Source organism: Gopherus flavomarginatus, chromosome 4 (genome assembly GCF_025201925.1).
Source record: "Gopherus flavomarginatus isolate rGopFla2 chromosome 4, rGopFla2.mat.asm, whole genome shotgun sequence".
Lineage (NCBI taxonomy): Eukaryota > Metazoa > Chordata > Testudines > Testudinidae > Gopherus > Gopherus flavomarginatus.
In genome coordinates, this window is record NC_066620.1 from 7,771,430 (window position 1) to 7,796,061 (window position 24,632).

Consider the following 24,632-nt stretch of genomic DNA (forward strand, 5'->3'; position numbering starts at 1 on the left):
TGTAAGGTCATGTATTCCTGCCGATCCCACTAACATCAATAAAGGGCCTATGCGAGCACTGGTCACCATGCTGCATTGCAGCAAGAGCCTGCATGGGAGAAGGTGCAGAAGGCGGTTGGCTGGGCACCTCCTTGCCCAGGAGTCGGGGGAGATGAGGGGCCCCGGCCCAGGGGCCGTGAGGGGGAGCAGGTTTCTGGGTGCTGATGCTGAATGGGGCTGTCTGTAAGTCACCTAACGCACTGGGGGGAGGAAGGTGGGGGTGGGGCTTAATTCTGTTTTGTTTCGGTGTCACCGAGGGCAGGCGGGCCGCGAACACCACCAAACTGTGGGGGCTAGTTTACCTCCAGCCCCAGGGCTGCAGCCCCACAGACGGGACTCCCGGCCCTGAGCCTTGTGTGGATGCTGTGGGGCAGCTGGGGAAAGGGGGGGTTAAGCCATCCTCATGCTGGGGGGGCTCCTGACCCAATGCAGGGAGGGCAGTGCTGGGGGGGGGGTCCCCATGGCAGGGAGGGCTGGAGGGGCCCAGGCTCGGGACTGGAGGGGCTCCTGGCAATTGCAGCCCTTTGCGGCCCACCCCTAGCCCAGATAGGGACCGCAGATCTGTGCCCTCATCCAAGATGGCCGACTCGTTAGGTCCTTCTGAGGGAAAGCGGTCTAGCTGCCCATACTCAAGATGGCCGACAAGTAGGAACCGGCAGCTCCCTGTGGGGATGGCTTTGCTGCCCAAACCCAAGATGGCCGTGGAGGGCGGGGTGACGCTTACAATGTGCACTTGGCGGCCATCTTGCATTTGGGCAGCAGGCCCGCGGCAGCGTCGGTTGAGCGGCCCCCGCGGCGCAGCTATGGTGGCCGTGGCTGGAGGCGGAGCCCTCGGCGCTCAGTCCTCCGGGCTGTACCATCGCGCGGGCAGAGGGGGAGAGACCTGCGCTGCTGAGTCCGGGGGTGCGGAGAGCAGCGCAGCGCAGGCAGGAGCCGAGCCCCATGAGACTGCGCGAGAGCAGCGCGCTCCGCCTGGCAGGGTAAGGCTGGGCTGCCCTATGGCTACCCCTGTAGCCTATAGCTACACCCTCCCCGCCCCTATAGCACTACGGCCCCTATAGCTACACCCTGTCCTCCCCTATAGCACTATGGCCCCTATAGTACTACAGCCCCTATAACTACACCCTCCCCACCCCTATAGCACTACGGCTCCTATAGCTACACCCTGCCAACCCCTATAGCACTACGGTCCCTATAGCTACACCCTGCTTGTCCCATAGCACTACAGCCCATATAACTACACCCTGCCCATCCCTACAGCCCCTATAGCTACACCCTCCCTGCCCCGATAGCACTACGGCCCCTGTAGCTACACCCTGTCCTCCCCTATAGCACTACAGCCCCTATAGCTACACCCTGTCCTCCCCATAGCACTACACCCTCCCCACCCCATAGCACTACAGCCCCTATAACTACTCCTGGCCCGCCTCTATAGCCCCTATAGCTACACCCTCCCCACCCCTATAGCACTACGGCTCCTATAGCTACACCCTGTCCTCCCCGTAGCACTATGGCCCCTATAGTACTACAGCCCCTATAACTACACCCTGCCACCCCTATAGCACTGTGGCCTCTATAGCACTGTGGCCCCTATAGCTACACACTGCCCTCCCTGATAACACTACGGCCCCTATAGCTACACCGTCCCTGCCCCATAGCACTACGGCCCCTATAGCTACATCCTGTCTGCCCCATAGCTACTCCCAGCCAACTCCTATAGCACTACAGCCCCTATAACTACACCCTCCCCACCCCTATAGCACTACAGTCCCTATAGCTACACTCTGCCTGCCCCATAGCACTACAGCCCCCATAGCACTATAGCCCCTGTAGCTGCACTCTGCTTGCCCCATAGCCCCTATAGCTACACTCTGCCTGCTCCATAGCAGTACAGCCCCCATAGCGCTACAGACCCTATAACTACACCTTGCCTGCCTCTATAGCACTACAGCCCCTGTAGCTATACCCTGTCCACCCTATAGCAGTACAACCGCTATAGCTACATCCTCTCCACTCCCGTAGCACTACAGCCCCTATAGCTACACCCTGCCCATCCCATAGCACTACAGCCCCTATAACTACACCCTCCCCACCCCTATAGCACTACAGCCTCTGTAGTTATGCTCTTCCCACCCCATAGCAGCACAGCCCCCTATAGCTATGCTCTGCCTGCCCCATAGCTCTGCAGCCCCTATAGTTATCCCCTGCTTGCCCCTATAGCTCTATAGCCTATCTAGTTAAATCCTGCCTATCCCATAGCTTTGCGGACCTTTATAGGTATACACTGCCCAACTCCTGAAGGCAGAAACTGCTGATTAGTAAAGACTGGGGGATGCCCCTATAACTGTACCCTGCCCAACCCCGTAGCTATATCCTGACCAGCCATGATAGACAGCCACTGTGCCATTGGATAATATGGCTGGAGTTGCTCCTATAGCTATATATTCTGCCTGGCCCCTATAGACAGACACTGGGCTGATGGATAATTTGGCTGGGGCTACCCTTGTAGCTATACCTGGCCTGCCCCTTACCTGTGCTAATGGGTAAGGTTGGGGGTTGCTCCTATAGCTGTATATCCTGCCTGCTCCTCCTGTAGACAGACCCTGGGCTGATGGGTAAGGCTAGGGGCTTGCTCAGGGACCCTATCCCCTACAGCTAATCCCTGTGCGGAAGGGTAAGACTTGGGTAACACTGGCTGCTACCGTCCTGCCTTCCACAACTGAATCCTGTGCTGAAGGGTTTGCACGGTAGTTGCCCCACTCCCATTAGCTCCCTGGTTCGTTCTAACTAAGCTCTGCTCTGATGACTGCCCCTGCCATTGCCGCTCAAATTGCTGCTGTACTGGATACATGTCATCGCTGGCACCTGCCCTCAGCTACACATCTTTGCTCAGTTAAAACTAATACAGCTGGCAACCTGAGGTTGAGCACTCTGTGGTGTTGAATAGTGTTAGGGTTGCTGTCCCAGTCCCTGCCATGCTTGTGACTCCTCACACTGCACTGGCTTGTGCCCCGATCCTGCAAGCACGTGATTCATGTGATGCGTGTGAATAGTCCCATTGACTTCAGTGGCAATGGTCACGTACTGAAAATTAAGCACATGCTTAATAATTTGCAGGATCGGGAACTAATTTTTAAAATTCCTGTCTGTGTTACACCAGCACCTTTAAACAATGGAGAGTAAGAGTATTTCAGTACAGTACCTTCTGTTTTAAAGCCTGACATTGACTGACTGCAGGGAAAACAGGGAAACAGACTGACTAAACTGCTGTAGTGTGCAAATTAAGCAGACTGAGAAAAGGGAGGCAAATAACGTTTTTCTCTAATCTCTTTTGATTAGTCATTTTAGGATGTGACTTGTAACTAGAATGGGCACAAAACTTTCAGATACAACTGTGATTTATTTGTTTTGCCAGAGGACAGTGTCCCTTTATAATGCTGCTGTCATCAGTTAGATGTGCAGGCCTGCCACGTTTCATACTTTTGGAGGGAGTCACCCCCATATGGGATACATTTTAAAGCATTTTATTTTAACTGCTTCTACTTTTGCTCTTAAAGTTGTCTTTTAACAAGACCCAGACAAATCAACCATTTTTCAGTAAAATACAGTGACCCTAAATGGTCCAAGTTTTACAGTCCAAAACTGTGATGGTCCAAAAATTATGGAAGAGAGGTGCATTTGTTGTGGTTTTTTTCTTTTTAAAGTTTGTGTGAAAGATTATGCATTTGTTTTTATTCTACTAATCAGAGCCCCAATTCTGCATGCACTTACACATGTGCCCAATTTTACACAGGTAAACTCAGTCAAACCGTTCAGGCAAATATACTTAATCAATTGCTTAAGTGTCTGTAGGATCAAGGCCTTCTAGCTGTACTTTAATGGTCCTTTTCAGCAGGGCCGGCTCCAGGTTTTCTGCCGCCCCAAGCAGCAAAAAACCCCAAAACCCCAAAACTGCAGCAGAACGATCGCGCAGCTCCACTCTTTGGTGGCGATTCAGCGGTGGGTCCTTCACTCTGAGAGGGACTGAGGGACCCACTGCCGAATTGCCGCAGAAGACCCAGACCTGCCGCCCCAATAGCACCCGGAAGGCCGCCCCTTGGTATTGGCTTTTCAGCATAGTACTAATGCAAATTCTCTTTATCCAAAAGTCCTAGTCATCCAAGTCCAGAATGTGTCCCCCCCATGTTAGTTAATCATCTGTTTATAACTTCTCCATTAGCCTCTTAGTGCTAAGATAATTTATGGCAATACATCTGTTGCACTGCTGAAGGGTGAGTTAATGTATACACTCACAATGTGGTTCTGTGGCTGCAACTGTGTTCAGTTCAGAGTGCAGCATGTGTAATTATTGTGGTTGTATCTACAGCAGCATCTCTGCTCAGCGCTCCCCTCCTATCTCGGAGCCCCGCAGCTGAAACATGGCCCCTCCCAGTGATCAGTGGCGCAGTCATCACTGAGAGACTGTGGTCAGGCAGCCTGAGCACTGGGACAGACACAAGGTAGGCAAGGTGTGCAAGGGAGAGGTTCGTGTATACAGCACCATTATTCATTGGCTCATAGTCTGGAATGGCAAGAGCAGCAGCCAATTGAGTAAAGCAGCATCCCTGAGTGACTCTTCAGCCTGCCACATCCAGCTGTTCTCTGACCTATGGGGTTGGTCTGCGTGGCAGCTGGGAGCAAACTTCCCAGGCCAGGTAGCTGCTAGCAGGGCTTGAGCTAGTGTGGATGTTTTGGCTCAGGCTGGAGGTCGGGCTCTCCAGCCTAGGGTTTGAGAGCCTGAGCAACAGTGTCCACACGGCTATTTTTAGTGTGTTAGCTTGCGCCTTTTGCTGTGTTGTTTACTGTACATTTCTAGAAATCTGTGTATGAACAATCCTGTGCTGGTAGAACTAAGATTAAGCTAACAAATGGGTCAATGTCTGCCTTCGGTGACATATTCCAATATACACACACATCTTTTTACTCTTCTGAAAAGTACTTTCCTTTAACAAAGGTATTTTGCTTCCCTCTTTTCAAAATAAACCTTCTTTAAAATTCACTGGTAGGGAGGAGCATATTTTTTCTGTTTCAAATCAGGTTGATGAATAAGGAGCTAGTCCTACAGACATGCACAGTTTATAGCTTTCCCAGCAGCTGTAATTCCATTGATTTTGGTGGGACTGTTCACATGAGTAAAGTTACTTGTACATAAGTGCTGGCAGGGTTGAGCCCTCAATTAAATCAAAATTAATGGCATGGAGTGTTCAGAAGTATTCCAGGTTGCTTATTATCATTGTCTTTTTCTAACAGAAATCCCAAATAAAATCCTAGCCCATCCTTAAAAATGTGTTCACTGGAAAAATATAGTTGGGCACAAGTTGCTAAGAAATCCTGGAATACATAGCAGCCAGGAAATAGGTACAGTGCCTTAACATTATTTTAGAAGTCACAAATCATGAATTATTTATGCCTTGCAGATTAAAATGTGTTTTAATTACTGCTGTTTTTATTGGATTAGCTTTGAGAATATTGCTACTGCAGCAAGTGAGCTTTTAAGCTTGTTATTCAAACCCATTCGTTGCGGTGTATATTGATGTTTATGCATCACGGGACAGTATGTTGAAGGCAAGTTTGCCCTCTTATTTGCACATTTTATATACAGTAGTAATGTACTTCATGTCATGTCAAACATGTAATTCACATAAGGAACAAAAGTAAAACTTGATGTAATTTAATGCCAATTGTTACTACTGGGCTGAGAAGGAAACACTCCAACATCAAGGTTAAAGTAACTGCACCACTTAGCTTTTGCATCCTGTAAAACGGAGCTAACAAACAAGAGAGAGACACTCAAGCTATTTGCTTTGGCCTAGTGCTCTTCTCTAGGTTCTGAAATGTATTTGTAAAGAAGTTATACGATTTAGGTAAACACACATTAAATAATAAGACTTTTAAATCTTCTACTAGACCAGGAGTGTCAAACTCATTTTTGTAGTGGGCCAAATACCTTTTTAGTTATGGTTGGGGCATTCATTTAGGATTCCATACTGTCCTCAATCTAGAGTGGATCTCCCAGTGCTGTCAGTGGAAGATCCCCACAAAGATCAAGGGTGGAATCAGGTCTTGATTTAGTAACTAAATTTTTAGTTTATTGTTCTTATTAAAGCCACGTTCATCAATCACTCAGTTTGAAAACGAACTTACTCTTAGGACACCCACTGTATCTGCCTTGCTTCTTTTCCTTCTCTATCTTTCTTTCTGTTTCTCAACTTTTCCCTCTTGTTTTTCCCTCCTGTCTTTTCTCTGCATATCCTTCCCATTGGCTTTCACTTCCACCCTTTTCCCCATATCATATAATAAAATTATCAGTGATTATGTACCATTAGTTATTTAATGTGTCACTGTTATGCTCTCAAGTTAACATCACTGTGAGATGAATTGGAGAAAAGGAGTTCACACCTCCAAGTCATTGTTTCAGGCTGTCTGCAGACTCAGGAAGACAGCAGTGCATCACTGATTTCTAATTGTTTTGCATTTGGAAGGCTAATTTTGTATCCAGGAGTGCTAGAAACTTACTCTAAAGCCACATAAGTACATCCGATAGGTTAGATCCAGCCCTCTGGCTGGGTGTTTAACATCACCATACTACATTATACTACTAAGACCCCCTGTAGTAACTAAAAGGTACCCAGGTAAAGAATTTGGAGTCTACCTACTCTGTATGGATAGGACTTGTAGCAAGGGAAGACCTGTACCTGTCACGAGACAGCAACCTAAAGCTATTGTTTTCCTAGCTCTGTAAGGGAACATATGCCAAACAAACTGGAGCAGTTTAGTTTACTCCATGAATTATATTGAGTCTCAGCATACCATAGTAGGCTAAAGGTTATGAGGAATAGTAATTACCCACTGTATAGACATTTTGGTTCATACACAAAGGTTTGCCAGTTCAGGAGTAGATTCTGAAACCTTGGAGATACTAAATGGATAATATAGTCATCAAAATCAGTTCCTAGCTACGAATCCCTTACTAATGTCCTAGGTGATGTAGTGACTGTTTTAGCATTTTCATCACTTAGTTTTGAAATGACTTGGCATGAGCCGTTTGGACCTATATCTAAATCTGCTTCAAAGATTGGAGAACCCCGTCATATCTCAGCTCTCAGACTGGGCACCAGTAGGTGGGCATCTGTAACTTCCTATGAATAAAACTTTTCAGGGTGAGGAGTACTAATCAGGTCTCATGGGGCTAGTGGAATTGACATAACCTATTAGATCAATAATTTATTCCAGAGTAATAATGATACCCAGTACTATAATTGATGCATTTGTGTGATATTAGTAAACATTTATGGTGTCTTCCAAAGGCCCAAGTCAGTATCATGACACTATTGTGCTGGGACCTGTACAAACACACACACAAAGACTGTCTTTGCCCCTCAGGGTTCATAGTTTAAGATGCAGTGTTAGTGTCTTGTGCATCTAGAGGCAGAAAAGCCACAGAGCCATCAAGCTTCTGTCTTATTGTAATATTTAGACGTGCCTAGAGATAGTTGGCAAAATGCAGAATTTTTTTGTGAAAAACGTTTGAAATTTTTCATCACAAAATTTCAGTCGCTGTAGGCTGAATGAAAACCAGCAAGAAGTTCTCAATATTTTTTTTGGTCAAAATACTGTCAACATTTCCAAAATTTTAAACCAGATCTGTGTGTCTGTTTCCTTCCATGTTCTATATATTTCTGTAAGTAATATCCATACAATTTAAGTTTTGCAAACAGTAGAACCTCACAAACTTGTACCATTAATCTGCAAGCCTGGGTATGCTCATTAAAAACCTGCTAGACTCTCTGCTCAACAAAGATTTAACCATCTGTTGCTATCATGCAGGTAGTGTGGCCTACTGGGTAGAACACTGGATTGGGACTCAGTTCCCAACCTGCCACTGGCCTGCTGGGTGACTTTTGGCAAATTACTTCTTGCTGTGCCTCAGTTTGTCCATCTGTAAAATGCGGGTAATGCAAATGAATCTCTCAGTCACTAGTGTGAGTAAGTGTGATGGCCTACTTTGCAGTTAAGATGAATGTGAAGATGATTGGTGCAGGTGGATGAGATGTGCTCTAATGGACTCTCTTGGTGTTTTTTCTAGCAGGATGGAGAAGAAGAAAATTCTAATGAAATCCAAAGTTGCTGCTTCAAACCTTCTGAGTGCGCTGCATTCGCTCTATCAGTTTGGTCACTTCTGTGATGTGACAGTTCATACTGAGCACCTAGGGATCCAGGAGGAGTTTCTGGTTCATAAGGCTGTCTTGGCTGCTTCCAGCAATTACTTCAGAGGGCTTTTTCTTCATGGTGAGATGTTGGATGCTAAGAATTGCACCGTGACGCTACAGGACATTTACTCAGAAGAATTCACCTCCTTTCTGGAATTTGTCTACACTGCAGAAGTAGAGATTGACGCAGAAAAGTTGCATCGGATGAAGGAGGTAGCTGAGAGACTCGAGTGCAAGGATTTGCTTGACATTTGTGAAGAAATGAAGGCAGAGGGTAGAAACGCTTTAGATTTGAGTGTCCATTTGAAAGGTCAGATATGTGAAAATGGTGGGTCCCAGTGGGCTCGTGTCCAGCAAGCAGAAGACAATGAAATGAATGATTCTTCCCAAATTGGGGTGACATCCATGAATAGAAAATTTTGGGACAGCCAGGAATGCAGAAAATTGCTACCAGACTACGAGATTGTTGATGGACAACCTGCAAATCCCAATAAAGGTGGGACAGATCTTCCGGAGTCGAAAGCTGGGATGGTAAAGTCAGACAAACGGAACAAAATAGAGACAGGGGAGATGATTAGCATGGATACAGTCAACCCAGAGGAAAATAAGACAAGCCATTGTGCCCTAAACCGGTCAGACTCGAAGGAAACCTGCATAGTGATTAAAAGTGTGCTACCTGGCCAGGAGGAGGATGAAAATAGTTTAATTTCTGAGCTCCCCAGTAAAACCGAACGTAGGAAATCACCTCGCAATGTATCAGAAGTCTTGCCACAAATGTACACGTGTGAGAAGTGTAACCAGTCATTCCATTTCATCAAACACTATCAGTCACACATGGAGCTGGAGCACGACATCAACATAGTCCTCAAACACAGCTGCAATATGTGCGACCAGCTCTTCTCGAATCGCCAGAACCTCAGGCAGCACCGCCTCACGGTTCACAATGACGAGCGACGCTTCCCCTGCGTGTTTTGTGAGAAGAGATTCAAGCGCCGGAAGGATATAAATGACCATATCCGGAGGGTGCATGAAAAGAAGAGGAATCCTCAGGCGTGTCCGTACTGCAACAAGGTTATCAGCTCCAAATGCGGCCTGACAGTTCACATTCGAACCCACACTGGAGAGAAACCTTATAAGTGTGAACGCTGCCCAGCCAGCTTTGCTCAGAGGTCTGCTTACAATACCCATGTAAGGTACAGCATTTTGTGTGAGTGTGTGTGTCTGAGCATTGAGAGAGGGGTATTTTCAAGATCCTGATCGCTTCAGAGCTAGGTTCTTTGGGCCCTTGGAAGGCTGCAGCAGTGCTGGGCTGGCGTTTTCAAAGCCATGCAGGATATTTAAATGTGTTGAAATTATTAGGGTGTGTGCAGCTAAATCTCCATTAGTGGCTTTGAATGTCTCAGCCTTTGGGTTTTAAACATGAGCCTGGGATAACTGTGATGTGTTAAAAATGAACAAGACCCAGCTAACAAGGTGATCACAAATCTATTTTTATTTGATCTTGTGCCCTGCCGGCTGTGTCTGGGTAGTGTGGGCATTCGCACAGGCCTTTTCCACACTGACTGACTAGAAACGAATCAGTAAAATTTCACAGGAGTCTCCAGATCTGCAAACAGGGACAGAATTTGATTTTTATGACTGCATAAATATAGAATTCCCATTGGCCCAGGACAAAATTCCTGATTTTCAGCTGTTACAGCCCTCCTGAGTCCTGAACTGATTCCAGGACCCTCTTCTGACTTTTTCAGCGATTCAGTCCTCCTATTATGACCCTCATACGTTTGTCCTCTTTTCTGGCTCCCTCTGGAGTCCTCTGCTTCCCCAGCCGTGGAAAAAGCCAAGTCAAATAAGTGATGTACATGTTTTGGAAAGCCCTGAGATATTGGCACTATTAAATAGGGAGAAGAAATGTTAGGTCATATGAGAGATATTTAAATATATAAGTTTTTACTTTTCTCTCCTTCTGAGTCCTGTACAGTTGCAATCATGGGCCCAGATCTGCTGTGTTGGAGTCAACTCAAAGCAGCCCTAAAACTGTAGTAGTTGCCAATAAGAGGATGGCTCCAGTATGGAGGAATCCTTTGTTGAGACCATGCCATTGTAATGGCTCCTCTTTCACTGTGCCCCCTGTGGATGTATAGGAGGTATATCCCTATACTCCCATTATCTGACTGCCATAACCCATATTGGAGCCACAGGCAGCTGGCATAGAGTAGCCTCCAGGTAGGAAACTGGTCTGATGATTAGCCTGTTGAATTGGAAATAGTTCACCTCCCCATGACTTCATAAATATCTGCTTCAATTACCTTTGGTAAATGAAATAACCAAACATTCATTTTCTGATATAGCTGTAAAACTTATCTGAAATTTTTTCAAAATAAATCACTTTAAAAATGCGTAGTGTGTACCTTGTAAAAATGAAACCTACATCTGTCTCTGAGTTGTGAAGAATACGTATTAAGGTTATAAAAACCAACAAGAATGCACTTTTATGTAGACAACCATGATTAAATCGAGTCTTCCTGACTAGTGATTTAAATCAAATCCACCCTTCTGTATTATTTTCCCTACAGGGAACTAGGGCACAGAGAAATTGCCCATGATGACACAGGAAGCCTGTAGCAGATCTAGGAATTGAACCCAGATCTTCTGAGTCCAATCCAGCACCTTCACCACAAGACCATGCTTCCACTCAAGCATGAGGATTATTGGCCCCTTTAACTTTCTCCTAGCTAATGCAACTACAGAGAATGGTTTTATCCCTATATATATATATATATATATATATATATATATAATTCTTTCTTTAATTTTATTAATGCATTTAATAAATCGATAACATTGATGCTTTAAAGAATCCCTCAGGAGATTACATATATAAAAAGATACTATCCATCTGTTTCTAAAGAAAATCTGCATTCAAAGACTTTTGTGTGACACTGATGTGTATAGTGAGAAAGAAAGAAGGTACTCAGGGAGAGAAGTGTGATTGACAAAAATGATTAAGTTCTGTATAGTATAGACAGTGAGCTCAAAGAGGAGGGTTGAGTGAGGCTAAATTTTAGGAAAATGCAGACTGAACAGATAGGAGTAGAAAAATAAATGAAGTAGTACAGTAGGAGGGAAATCCACAATAGCAGGATGAGCAGATAATTCCAGACTCTTAAAGCATTTGCAGTTACCCAGTATCAGTCTTTCGTGTGCCCAGCACACAAACTGTAATCTTTCAAAACAATGCAGTGTGGCTCTCTGTTTCATTTCCTTTGTTATCTTATTGTCACATGCAGAGGGAAAGCAGATCGATCCCATGCAGAAATCTCCCAGACAATTTGTTTTAAATTTGTGGTTATTAACAGTTCAAACATAGACTGTGCAGGATTACCTATTTCTTTGAGACGGATGTTGATACGCTTATCTCAGTGTTCATAAGGGTATCTTTATCTGGCCCTAAATTAATAAGAAAACTGTTGGTGCTGCAGTTTATACAAATAGAGGTGATGCAACCTGCTAGTATTTTTTATAAGAAAATGTTAGTGTTATGGTCTTGTTTGTTTGTATTATGGTAGTGCCTAAGGGTTCTAGTTAAATATTGGGATTATCTTGTGCTAAGTACTGTAGTAACTCTAGTAAAAAGACAGATTACCATAATCGACTATCTGCATAAACAGTCAGCAGATTTGCTTTGTCTAATTGCATGCACAAAGCAGGCATGTCGTTGCATAAATTTTGCCCATTCAATGACATTTCTAACTTGTTTAAAAACCAAACACTGCATATCTTTCCATAGTCACTATATTGTAACAGGGAACTCAAGATTACAGTGAAGGGTTGAATCCAGTTCTGCCTTCTTATCCACCTACCCATGCGCATGTCCCGTGTGAAAACACTGGGAATTTCTTCCATGCATCTTAGAGCTGAATAGTGCCTTTGCGTTATGGGGAAATCATATATGGCCTGCAATGAAATTCTTAACCTGTCAATTAAAGCAAAACATCAGTTTTGTTGTTTAAGAATCACACAGTGTTACAGGGTCAAATATGGCAAATATAATGTGCTTCTTTAAGGAAGTGCTAAGGGTAAGATGCAGTAGATATTTAAAAGTATGCCATTTTGTATTTATTGTTCTTAATTTAATTAAAAGTAAAGCAAGAGGATCTCAAGTTGTATTTGTAAGAGCCCATTTGTTAGACTGCATTTACAGTCTCTCATGATATTAATTAGGTAACACACAAGTTCACTGTAGAGGGGGTCCTTTCCTGAGGACCTACTGGTTTTAAACTTCTGCCAGGCCCTCAGTGTAATAGCCATTGCTAGCTGTGAAAGCAAGGATATCCAACAGTTTAAGTAATGCTTCTACAGAATAACTTGCATAAGACACTTCAGTTATCGTTGTTTATCTGGTCTCACCTTTCTGCAATATTTCATTGCTCTCTTGTTCTATATGTTCTACTAGTTTGTGAAAGGCAACATTAAAATGAATATGAGAAACCTGATTCCTTCAGTGTGAATGCATATAAAACCAGGTGTTTAACTCTACTATGGTTGTGTTCTGTTTTTAACAGAAAAATACATGACTCTGGGCAAGACAGGAAGCTTATGCCAGTCTACTGGATGGTCGTTCCACCTGCAGATAGACCAGATGCAACATACTGTGAAACAGATATTAGCAAAGACAGATGGGATGGGGCATCAGATCCTGGGTTGCGAAAAGCTGCCAGGAGCAAAGACGCCATGGACTACGAGGAAGAACCAGGGAGCTCATCTAATGCACAAGTGGATTGCAGCAAAGCAGGGGAAGAAAGGAAGGGGCAATATGATGAATCTGAAGCTAACAGAGAAGATGAAAATGAAGACAGGGATGAGGATGAAGAAGAAACAAATGTGAAGGGGGAAGAGGAGGGAGATTATGATGCAGTTTATTCTGAAGCAGATGGTGGTAAAGATAATGAGGATGTTAGTACAGATGACGACGATGATTCCTCTAATGATAAAGATGCTGAAGAAAATGAATCGGGTGAAGACTTTAAAATAAAGAAGGTAAATAAGGCCCGGGTAACTAAGAAGTCTGCCTATGTTATAACATGCGATAAATGTGATGAGCAGTTTGTATCTCGGAAAAAATATGTGGATCACTGCAAAGATGTCCATCAGTCCTTGCCTGGTAAAGTCTATCAGTGTGATATCTGTAGCAAGTCATTTGCTAGCTACAACAGCTGGAAAGAGCACAGAGCGTGTGTCCATACTGAAGAAAGGCAATTTGCCTGCACCCTCTGCAATGCTACGTTTAAAAGAAAGAGAGACGTGAGGACGCATTATATGCGGAAGCATGAAGGGAGAGTGAAGCGCCCACTGTGTTCGGTCTGTGGGAAGATTCTGAGCTCTCGAACTGCACTGGTGTTTCACATGCGGACACATACAGGGGAAAAACCCTACGAATGTAGCATTTGTCATTCAAAATTTGCACAGCCATCACAGCTTAAGATCCACACCAGGTCAGCCTACAGTTTTGCTTCTCCCGTTACTGAACCCTGCATGCACCATGCCTCAGCACTCCTTCCCTTGAACGACCTACTGTCTCCCAGTCATTTTTCTGCAGTATCCATGTAATAGAGGAATGCTGGGATTTATGTTGGCCTGTAATATCAATGATTAACGAAGTTTAGTTTCTTTTATTTATGTAAAGTTGTTTGTCTACTCCAGGGTCATTACCTTACCTTTGGGAAAGACTTAAAACATAGCAGTACCATTCATACATAGGCACGCAAATGGTGATTACTTCCAAATAAGATTGATTCAGATCCTCAGCTAATGTAAAAAATGGCAGGAGAGGAAGGATTACCCAGTGGTTAGGCTGGTCTCAGATTTAGGAGACCCAGGTTCAATCCCCTACTCTGTCGCAGACTTTGTGTGTGACCTTGGGCATGTCATTTAATCTCTCTGTGCCTCAGTTCCCTACCTGTAAAATGGGGACAATAGCACTGCCCTACCTCACAGCTGGTGCAAATCAGTTTGTGTGATTTACACAGGTTGAGAATGGTAGCCCAGGACACACTGTAGAAGCCTGGAGAGAGCTGCTGCTAGCCTAAGGAAAGAAAACACATCCACATTGTCATCATCACCACCAAAGCAGCAGCCGCCAGTCTTTTGTGAGTTCTGGCTCTTCTCTGCTGTTTGGAAATAGCAGACCCATCAATGAGGCCCAAGATAACTAAAACTACAGCAGAATTTTTGAAAAGCCAGTATTTAAATTGAGATCGATGGGACTAAGTCTTCCTTCAGTGGAGTGGTGCCAGTTTACACCAGTGGAGTATCTGTCCCAGTATGTTTGTCACACTTGTAAATAGTGAGGTCATCGATACCTGCTACACTTGAGGTTTTTTTCCCTTCCAAAGACAAATACAATCTTGATGATAAAGTAAAGTAATATATTTGTGTAAATGTCTAGGAACCACATGTTGTATGTAGTATAATTGTAGACATGTTGGCCTCAGGATATTAGAAAGTCAGGTGGATGAGGCAATATTTTACTGGACCAACTTCTGTGGGGGTGAGAGACAAGCTTTCAAGCCACACAGAGCTCTTTGTCAGGTCACCTGCTCTTGTCTGTCTGCACTCACTGTTGTTCTGTCTCCTTTGCCTCATTCACCTGCTAAGATAGGCAAGCAGCCCTTTTATTTGACATAACCCCAGGCTTTATCAGTTCCTGGCTGGATCACAGCAAGAGCATACATATATTCACACAAGGAGTTTATCAGTATCAGGAGCTTCTCAGAGGAGTAGGATGAACATATACCTATCTCATAGAACTGGAAGGGACCCTGAAGGGTCATCAAGTCCAGCCCCCTGCCTTCACTAGCAGGACCAAGTACTGATTTTTTGCCCTAAATCCTTAAATGGTCCCCTCAGGGATTGAGCTCACAACCCTGGGTTTAGCAGGCCAATGCTCAAACCACTGAGCTACCCCTTCCCCCCTAAATGGGAGGTAATGGGACTGGAAGTAACCTGAGTATTATTGTGATTTTTGGTGTAAGGGACTGTACTGTAATGGCAAGCTTATCTGGGTAGCAAGACAGAACGGAGTTCTCATGCGGACTGAGGTGGTTGTAATGCCTGAGGAGTTCACATTTGGTTGGTGAATCTAAGTATAGAACTTAAAGCCAACTTAGGGTTTGTGCCCTACTTCTTAATAGTCTGCCGTGAGGTTGGTATTCATGCTTGTGAGCCACTCCAGACAGCTTGACACATCTCATGCATGAATGTGTGAGGGGCGCTCATAGCTGGGGTGAGCCACAGAGTCCCCCCTGTAAGTGGGTGAGGGCACTCACAGCTGCGGAGGCAGTCACAGGGTCTTTCTCATCCATGTGTGAAGGATGCTCACAGCTGGGGTTGGGAAGGGGGAGTCACAGGGGTCATTGTTTGTTTTTCCCTGCTTCTTTTCTCCCTTTGAATTCTGGTCCCATCTCCTGTTTTTCTTGGGAAACTCTACGGGTGACTGGAGAGCTACTGTGTTTAACGTTGTGCCCACAAAGTGCTGTAGTATAAGTAGAACTGGGGAAGGAAGTATAGGTAGTCTTGCTGGCCTGTTCCATGCTACCAAATTTCACAGGGCCTGAGTGTGGCTGGGATCAGTTATGCTTTACAGAATATTGGGTTCATCACTCTGGTGTATCGTCTAGCAGCCAATATAGGACGATATAGTTGGACTGTCCTTTTGGCCACAGAGTTTTAGGCTGATGCTGCTGTTGAGGCACAAAGGAAGAAAAAGAAAGGAACAGCCAGAGGAAAATCTTGCATGTTCCTCTTTAAGGCATTGTAAGGGAATGATCCTGAGCCGGTGTGAGTCAGACGAGCTCCGTCAGATTAATAAAGCTACACTGACTTACTGATCTGAGGAGTATGAATGTCTTTGCCAAGGGTTCTTTAGGCTCTCCTCTCCCTCCTCCCCCATCTATTCATGCAAAATCCAAAGCATCAGATAGGGTCATTCATTGCAACAGTACACCTTGGGGTCTGCATGCACCTTTGCACCTTTGATGTAATATGCATGCAAATCTTTAATTTCCTTGCTGAGCTGAACACATTTATGCCAACTCCCACGTAGAAAATCTAGGCAAAGTCTCCAGGACCGTAACATCTACAGTACAGGAAATTAATTTCAAGAGGAAATGCTATTTTAACCCCCCCTGACTATAGTGCTTAATTTGTGCTGGGGCTTGCCAGGACTGAGCCCTGCTACATCTAAGCTTGGTGGTTCATAGCCCTGGCACCTCTGGGCTTGCTGCCTCTGTTATGAAAGGGGAAAAAATGACTTGTGCCCTGACACCTCTTTCATTACAAATTAGGCACTGCCTGTCTAGCTGTGTTTTCTCAATATCTCTGTGTTTCACTTCCTGTAGGTCTCATACAGGAGAAAAGCCATATGTTTGTGAGGACTGTGGAGCTTGCTTTGCTGACAAAGGCAAACTAAATGGTCACAAGAGGACACATACAGGTAGGAATTAAACACCGTGGGCCTTGCCCTGTACCGTTCTCACCCCTTTATTTGGTCAGATTGAATACAAGTTGTCTGCAGGACATCTCTGTAGAAAAGAAATCATCCAAATTCCTAAGCTTCTCGGTAGCAGGGAATAGGTGGGGGCAGAGAAGTGCACATTATATTTGTAATTCGCAGGAGGTACTCAGATGATGAGGGCCATTTGGGTACCTGGATAGGTAGACATCAGAAAGCCTGTCTGAGATGCAAGACCAAAGAAAGAGCTTGGGAGAGAGAGATGGATTTTGGGAGTCATCTGCATAGAAATGGCAGCAGAGGCCAAGTGAGTAAATAGTTAAGTCCAAAGCACACCGTGAAGAGTTGCAAAGGGATCTCACAAAACTGTGTGACTGGGCAACAAAATTGCATTTATCAACATTGAATTTCATCTGCCAAGTAATGCACACTAGAAAACATAATGCCAACTATACAGTAGAGCCTCAGAGTTACGAACACCAGAGTTACAAACTGACCAGTCAACCATACACCTCATTTGGAACCAGAAGTACACAGATAAACAAATACAATACAGTACTGTGATAAATGTAAACTAAAAAAAGGGAAAGTTAAAAAGAAGAGGATTTGGCAAGGTAAGGAAACTTGTTTCTGTGCTTGTTTCGTTTAAATTAAGATGGTTAAAAGCATTTTTCTTCTGCATAATAAAGTTTCAAAGCTTCATTAAGTCAATGTTCAGTTGTAAACTTTTGAAAGAACCATAACGTTTTGTTCAGAGTTATGAACAAATTCCATTCCCACGGTGTTCATAACTGTGGGGTTCTGCTGTACATACAAAATGATGGGATCTAAATTAGCTGTTACCTCTCAAGAAAGAGATCTTGGAGTTGTGGATAGTTCTCTGAAAATATTCGCTTAATGTGCAATGGCAGTCAAAAAAGCAAACAGAATGTTAGGAACTATTAGAAAAGCGATAGAGGATAAGACAGAAAATATCTATATAAATCCATGGTACGCCCACACCTTGAATACTGCATGCAGATCTGGTCGCCCAATCTCCAAAAAGATATATTAGAATTGGAAAAGGTACGGAGAAGGGCAGCAAACATGATTAGGGGTATGGAACAACTTCCATATGAGAAGAGACTGAAAAGAGCGGGATTTTTCAGTTTGGAAAAGAGACAACTAAGGGGGTTGTGGCAGAGGCCTATGAAATCTTGACTGGTGTGGAAAAAGTGAATAAGGAAATGTTACTTTCTCTTTTGCATAACACAAGACCTAGGGGACACCCAATGAAATTAATAGGCAGCAGGTTTAAAACAAACAAAGAGAAGAATTCCTTCACACAACACTCAGTCAACCTGTGGAACTCTTTGTCAGGGGATGTTATGAAAGCCAAAATCATAACAGGGTCAAAAAAGATTTAGATAAATTCATGGAGGATAGGTCCATCAAGGGCTTATGAGACAGAATGGGTAGGAATGGTGTCCCTCGCCTCTGTTTGCCAGAAGCTGGGAATGGGTGACAGGGGATGGATCACTTGATGATTCCCTGTTCTGTTCATTCCCTCTGAAGCACCTGGCATTGGCCACTGTCAGAAGACAGGATAATGGATTAGATGGACCATTGGTCTGACCCAGTAGGGCCATTCTTATTTTCTTAATGAGGTCATATAGGGGTACGGTGAAGAGGGAAAAAAGGAGTCAGAGCCCTGAGACATGCCAGCAAAGCATGGTGGACGGGAAGCCAGTTGAAAACCAAGAGAGCACAGACTCATGGAAATCAAAAGGTTAATGATAGTCCAGGAGAAGGGACTGATCAAAATGTGTCAAAGGGAGCAGGAGTTTAAGCATGGGCAAAAAACAACAAAACATTGGACTTGGCCGGGAAGAGGTTATGGAAGTAACTGGTAAGAGAATTCAGAATCTCTTTTGTTTTTTTACAGGAGAGCGTCTCTTTAAATGTGATGTGTGTGGAAAACATTTTGCCACCAATGAATACTTAAAATGCCATAAGCGATGCCACATGGGAGCTAAGCCCTATAAATGTGATGTTTGTGGGAAAACATTTGGATTGAGAGCCTCCCTAGCCCAACACAGTAATGTTCATGCAGGTAACAAAGCAAACAGATGCTGTTTTGCCAGTAGGTGAGTAGATACTGGTGGAAGTTTGGATCTGAAATTGTATGCAAAAGGGACGTTAGCCTTTAACTCAACAATCTTTTTGATGGGCTACATATGTATAGTGAGGGGGGAGTGATTTGGAACCAGAGTTCATACTTACTCATATTTTTTGTAACGGAAAAAAAATTCATACAGTATTTGAAAAATTAAAAATATACCCTGCATTGCCTCCTTGATACAATGTACGGTAGTTAGTTACATTGGGCCAAATGCAGTTTGACTCATTGTTTGGAAATTTATTTCTCGAAGACCTTTATCCTGCAAACACTTACGCACATTCTTAACTTTGATTATTTGCAGAGACTGATAAAGCAATCCAGAGCCCTGGACACCCCTTCTTCCCCCCCCCCCCCCCAATGCCCATCCTCCATGGCCATCACCCTAGCAGAGGGTGGACTGGTGGCAGGAGCCAGTAGCAGGGTAGCATTCCCCAGAAGAAGGGCCTGATCTGCTTTAGTAGGGAGGATTGGGCCCGGTAGCTACCTTCCTGGTTCTATTGGATGTTGCACCTCCCTTTAGAGACTCAGGCAGACCCTGCTGGATCAGTTTCACTTGAGTCACGTTTTCAAGCTTTTCTTCACAACCAGCGGGGCTAGAAATATTCATCACATGATTGTGGGAGCCAAGGCTGTTGTGCAAGTGCTTTAATCCAGCATTGCTCACATAAATAGTCTTGTTACTCACATAAGTAAAGTCAAGCATGTACTGATGCGCCTGCAAGATCAGGCCCGAAAGGACTGATCTTCAGCGATTGTGGGTTTTGTTCATTTGCAGAGACACGTCCATATTTTTGCGAACAGTGCGGAAAAACATTTACTCAGCAAGGAGCTCTCAGGCGTCACCAGCGTATTCACACCGGTGAAAAACCATACAAGTGCAGGGCTTGTGAGAGAACCTTCACAGACATGTCCACCTTACGGAGACACGTATCGGTACGTTGCCGCTCTTTTGCCTTTGTAGCAATTAAACTGTAGTACAGAGGTTTAATTAGGGGTGAAGGGACGGGAAGCTACATTTTTGCAGCTGATTTTTTTTTTTTAATTTATTAGGGATTAGAGTTGATGCTTCAGTTTTGATTCCTTAAGAAAAATAAAGTCTGTTAGGATGAGGGGGAGGATTAGGGTGCTGATTTACAATTACATCAGGCTTTTAATATTATTAGGGTTGCAAACAATTACAAAAAGTAATCGCAATTAATTGCAAGATTTGAAAAAAAGTTGAGATTTATTGCAGTTTTAATTGCATTGTTAAATAATAATTCAATACCAATTTAATGTGTTATAAATATTTTTGGATGTTCTACATTTTCAAATATATTGATTTCAATTACAACACACAATACAAAGTGTACAGTGCTCACTTTATATTCTTTTTATTACAAATATTTGCACTGTAAAAAAGATAAAAGAAATAGTATTTCTTGTAACTTACAAATAGAGATTTTTTTTTATTACATAGCTACACTCAAAAACAAAACAATGTAAAGCTTTAGCGCCTACAAGTCCATTCAGTCCTACTTCTTGTTCAGCCAGTTGCTAAGACGAACAAGTTTGTTTACATTTACGGGAGATAATGCTGCCTGTTTCTTATTTACAATGGCACCTGAAAGTGAGAACAGATGTTTGCATGGCACTCCTGCAGCTGGCATTGCAAGATATTTGCATGCCAGATATGCTAAACGTTCGTATGCCCCTTCATGCTTCGACCACCATTCCAGAGGAAATTATTTGCGTTAATTGCTTGAGTTAACTGCGATTAATTGACAGATCTATTATTTATAGAGTTGTAGCATGTAGTGCCACAGTCATGCACCAGAACTTGTTATGATAGGTACTGTACAAAGTCCCTGCCCCAAAGAGTGTGCAATATAAAGATGTATTTCTGGAGCTGTTAGATTGAGGAAGAGAAACGCTAATTCCCAGATAATGTACCAATTCCCAGGCCTGACAGCCAAACTGGTCTTAAAATTCAGTTATATCCAGTTATTTTTAAACAGCAAAATCTGATCATACAGGAAATGAAACATGAGGAAAGACAAGAACGTAGCTAATGTAAAGAGGATGCTGCTATAGCTGGGTTGTTTTTGTTTTTTTAAAATCATAATTAGAGGTCTGCTCGGGCCTAATTTTTAGGCCAAACCTGGACCTGAACCAGACCCAAGCCCACCCAACCCAAGCCTGAGACCCAAACTGACCCCAATCCTTCCTGCGAACCTGAGTCAGTGTCTCCGTCGCCTCCTGCCTGTGGGGCTGGCACAGTGGCAGCTGCGTATGCTGCATGGCTGCTTCCCTCCACCGTGCTGTGTGCGCTATGGAATGAGAGTCACTGCCACTCTGGTACGCTCATGCTGTGACTCTAGCACACGCAGCGCAGCGAAGTGGCACTGGCTGGCAGGAACAGGGGGCACAGCTGCCACAGGCCGGAGGAGGAGAGCCCACCCCAGCCATAGACCGTCTGATTGCTTTCCCACCTGATTCAGACCCAGCCCTTGTAATCAGGTTCCATTGGGATTAGGTCAGGTTGCAGGGCTCTGATCACAAATGCTGTGGAAAGTGGCTTAGCCCGCATACTGTAGTTACAAGATACAGTGTCTTACCATTTCTTGAAACTTCAGACGCATTCTCAGAGTTTTGATAGGACACACAGCTCCAGGTGAAAAATTGGACTGCGAGCAAGATTGCTAGAATGCCATTTGGGTCCTTGAAGTGACCTCTTTGGGGAGGAAATCAGGACTTTCCCAGTTTCCCTTGGTCAAGTCTAGTTCCAGGTCCACTGTGTCATGGCAGTGGACCTGGAACAGAGTTAGTAATGTAGAATCATTCTCACGTTTCAGAGCCCAGCTAATCCCTTCGCCCATCCTAGTGCAGCACTGGAATGTTAAAATCAACCCTATTCCATTTTGAACATAGTTAATGAAAGTAAAATCTTCAGTTGTTTTAAATTATTATTCAGAAACTTTTCTTTCCTCTATAATCTTTGGTTTTCCGCCCCCCCACAGATCCATGACCGGAATGCTCACTGGAGAAGTTTCTTAATAGATCTTACTACCAAAAAAGACCATAATTGGTCCAAAATAGAAACCTTATCAGATGTCTGTATGGGTGAGGACTCAGCACCTGAAATTTGGTCAGTTGACCAAGGTAAACTTTATAAACCAGAAAGTATTAGCATAAAAAAAGCAGAACAGAGGCCATCTAGTGTTAACATGCGAGACGCTGATCACTCCCTTTTATACTTGTAACTTTTATTGCTCTAACCAGAAAATTATAAAATCTCTTGATACACTACGAACGAAAACATTTCAGATCTTTTTTCAGTATAGCTGCTTCATTTTTAAGCTATGTGAGATACTCTTATCTTTATGCAATCAATATAAGATGTTACATTGAAGTCTTTTATCTTGTTATGGTAAACTATTTATGCCAATTAGGTGTTCGACCTGTGCACAGAGTTTTATTTTTTAAAAATATCTTGAATATATCACACAGTAAAATACCCATGTAATAAAAATATATGTTTGGTTTTGTGTGTATATCTATATATACATGCATAATAGTGTTCTTGTAAATTGTCTTTATAATAAAGATATTATGTTTAGAACAATCCACATAAAATGATAATCTATGCTGTATCTAATTTATTTGTACATATTTTATTGTAAAATATTTTTAACTTTCTTGATCAATACAAAAATGTTCAAATATTTGCTGTGTAATGTTATAAACCAACTAGAACGTAGCTGGTTAATGATAGAAGTCAGTGATATATGCTGTTTCCCAGCTTTCGATGGTTCGTTTTGTCTTAATACTGTGATATTTGCTTTTAACCCATATATATAATTTCTTTGTATACTGTAAAAATAAACTTCAAAATTATTTCTTAAAGAGTGATGGGACACCTCTTAGGCCCATATGTAAAATAAATAATGAGCTGTGAATTATGGGTTCAATTTTGTAATTCAAAGGTTTGACTGCACAACCCTAGATTAAAATAAATCGGCTTTTGCATGGGATGTAGTTTTATTGACCTCCTGAGAGTTTGAGCATTCAAATCCCCAATGGCTTTCATAAGAGTTATAGATTCTAAACACCTCTGAAGATTACAGTCCTTTTATTATTCAAAAAACTGCATATAATATTATTATTGAGATCTTAGATGTGCCGAAGTCAGGACATTCAGAACTTTGTTTCCGAGACCAATTGTAACACCGAGCACCGTTGCATATTTAGTATTTTGCATTACTGAGAATGGTGTTAAATGCATCTCTTATTACACGGTGTGTTCAGTGTGGGGGATTGAAGGTTGTGATGGAAACAATACTTCTGAATTGCCTGATTATGGGCCAGATTCATTGTTGATGTAATTCCAAAACCAATGGAATTGCACCACGGATTAAATTGGTCATATGTTCTAAAATCTCATATTGCATTAATACGATTTTTTAGAAAATGTGTGTGTAGGTGTGGGAGAGGGGCATGATTGAATTTTCTTGATTTTGGGATAGGAGCAAGTTGATTGGTCAAACTGCTCCTGTGCTGCAGAACAACCCTCTCCCTGCTTCTCTGCCTTCTGTCCCCCCTACTCACACATACGGTGTCTCCTGAGGAGAGATGTGCCCCCCTTTCTCTTGGTCTAAGATGAGCTGCAGAAATTGTAATGCTACAGCTCTCTCTGTGCCCTAGGATAGCTCCTGGATCTATCATGATCTTCCCCAAGAGCCCACTGAATTAATAGGATGGACTGATCTGACCCTCTCAATTCTTGCTGTTCAGTGGAGCCATCTACCTGGTAAGTGATGGGACTTGCTGCGGGAGGCATCAGCCTGCTCCTGTGATCTTTTTGTTTTGTGTCTGCAGCTCTGAGAGTTCTTGTCTTTCGCCCTCTCCCCATCCCTTTCACACACTGTTCTTAACATGAGCCAAGTACCCATTGTGTGAATGCAGGGAGCACCCACCTCTTTGGCAGATGGGAGTCTCTGCCCCATGCTCTTGCAGAGGGAGCTGCATTGTCTGAATGGCAGGATAGCAATAAATTCTGATCTCATTGTTCTCTGATGATTAAATGTTTTCTGCTCGCTTGGGAGTGAATAACTTAATTTGTGGGTGAGTTGGCAGCTGCGTTCTTAAAGTTGAGAGAAATGCTATGCAGAGTCCTGGTCATGACTGATGGTTTCCTGGACAAAATAGCTAATGTTTTGTGAAGTAGGGCTCCTAAATAAAAGTAGCCTGATAATCAGGTGTACTGAGTACCCATAATCTCCACTGGAAGCACTTTAAGCACTTATTAGCTCTGGAAAAAATGAGGCCAATTTTTATTTAGATCCCTAAATTATAGGTGATACAGGTAGCAATCCCTACAGTTAAGATGCTGTTTTTCAGTTATGTATAATGATTTGGGCTGAAATTTTCCTTGATGAGTGTTTGCCTCACACATGACTTTTTGGTGAACTTCAGCAAAAACAGTTCAGCCATTTCTCAGAACGAGACTAGGGAAAAATGTTACTTTCGCCCATGTTAAAAAAGATCTTATAACCATTGCCTTAAGAAGCTCAAGCATCTTTATGCTTTGGAGCAGGGACTTGACATTTGGCGGGAGGAATCGTGATGTCAGGGTTTAACTTTTGCCATGCAATTAAAAATCCGCCCAAATTTGGCCAAGTTGTGAGTTGCTGGG

At 43.4% G+C, this 24,632-nt stretch overlaps 3 protein-coding genes across 7 annotated transcripts in view; 2 read left to right on the forward strand and 1 right to left on the reverse strand.

Moving 5' to 3' along the window:
• The window catches only part of NAPB (NSF attachment protein beta), a 239,497-nt gene that overhangs the window by 157,550 nt on the left and 57,315 nt on the right, over window positions 1–24,632 (reverse strand). The window lies entirely within an intron of this gene.
• On the forward strand, window positions 812–23,735 carry LOC127050275 (GDNF-inducible zinc finger protein 1-like). Of its 5 annotated transcripts, none has more exons than XM_050952037.1 (8): window positions 812–1,019; window positions 8,168–9,481; window positions 12,851–13,780; window positions 16,685–16,779; window positions 18,722–18,889; window positions 19,734–19,891; window positions 21,958–22,099; window positions 23,642–23,735. In XM_050952037.1, exons 1-8 carry the CDS (start codon window positions 982–984, stop codon window positions 23,644–23,646), a joined length of 2,850 nt encoding a protein of 949 aa, XP_050807994.1. In that variant the 5' UTR covers window positions 812–981; the 3' UTR covers window positions 23,647–23,735. The 5 variants fall into 5 exon arrangements, with proteins under 5 accessions (XP_050807994.1, XP_050807993.1, XP_050807991.1 ...); XM_050952036.1 differs by lacking the exon at window positions 23,642–23,735 and adding an exon at window positions 4,406–4,538 and having other exon boundaries at window positions 21,958–22,966; XM_050952034.1 differs by lacking the exon at window positions 23,642–23,735 and having other exon boundaries at window positions 21,958–22,966.
• Window positions 23,651–24,632, forward strand: part of GZF1 (GDNF inducible zinc finger protein 1) — a 32,799-nt gene continuing 31,817 nt past the window's right edge. The window contains exon 1 of the mRNA XM_050952091.1: window positions 23,651–23,747. The gene's annotated coding sequence lies outside the window, so the exon portion shown is untranslated. The remainder of the gene's footprint in view (window positions 23,748–24,632) is intronic.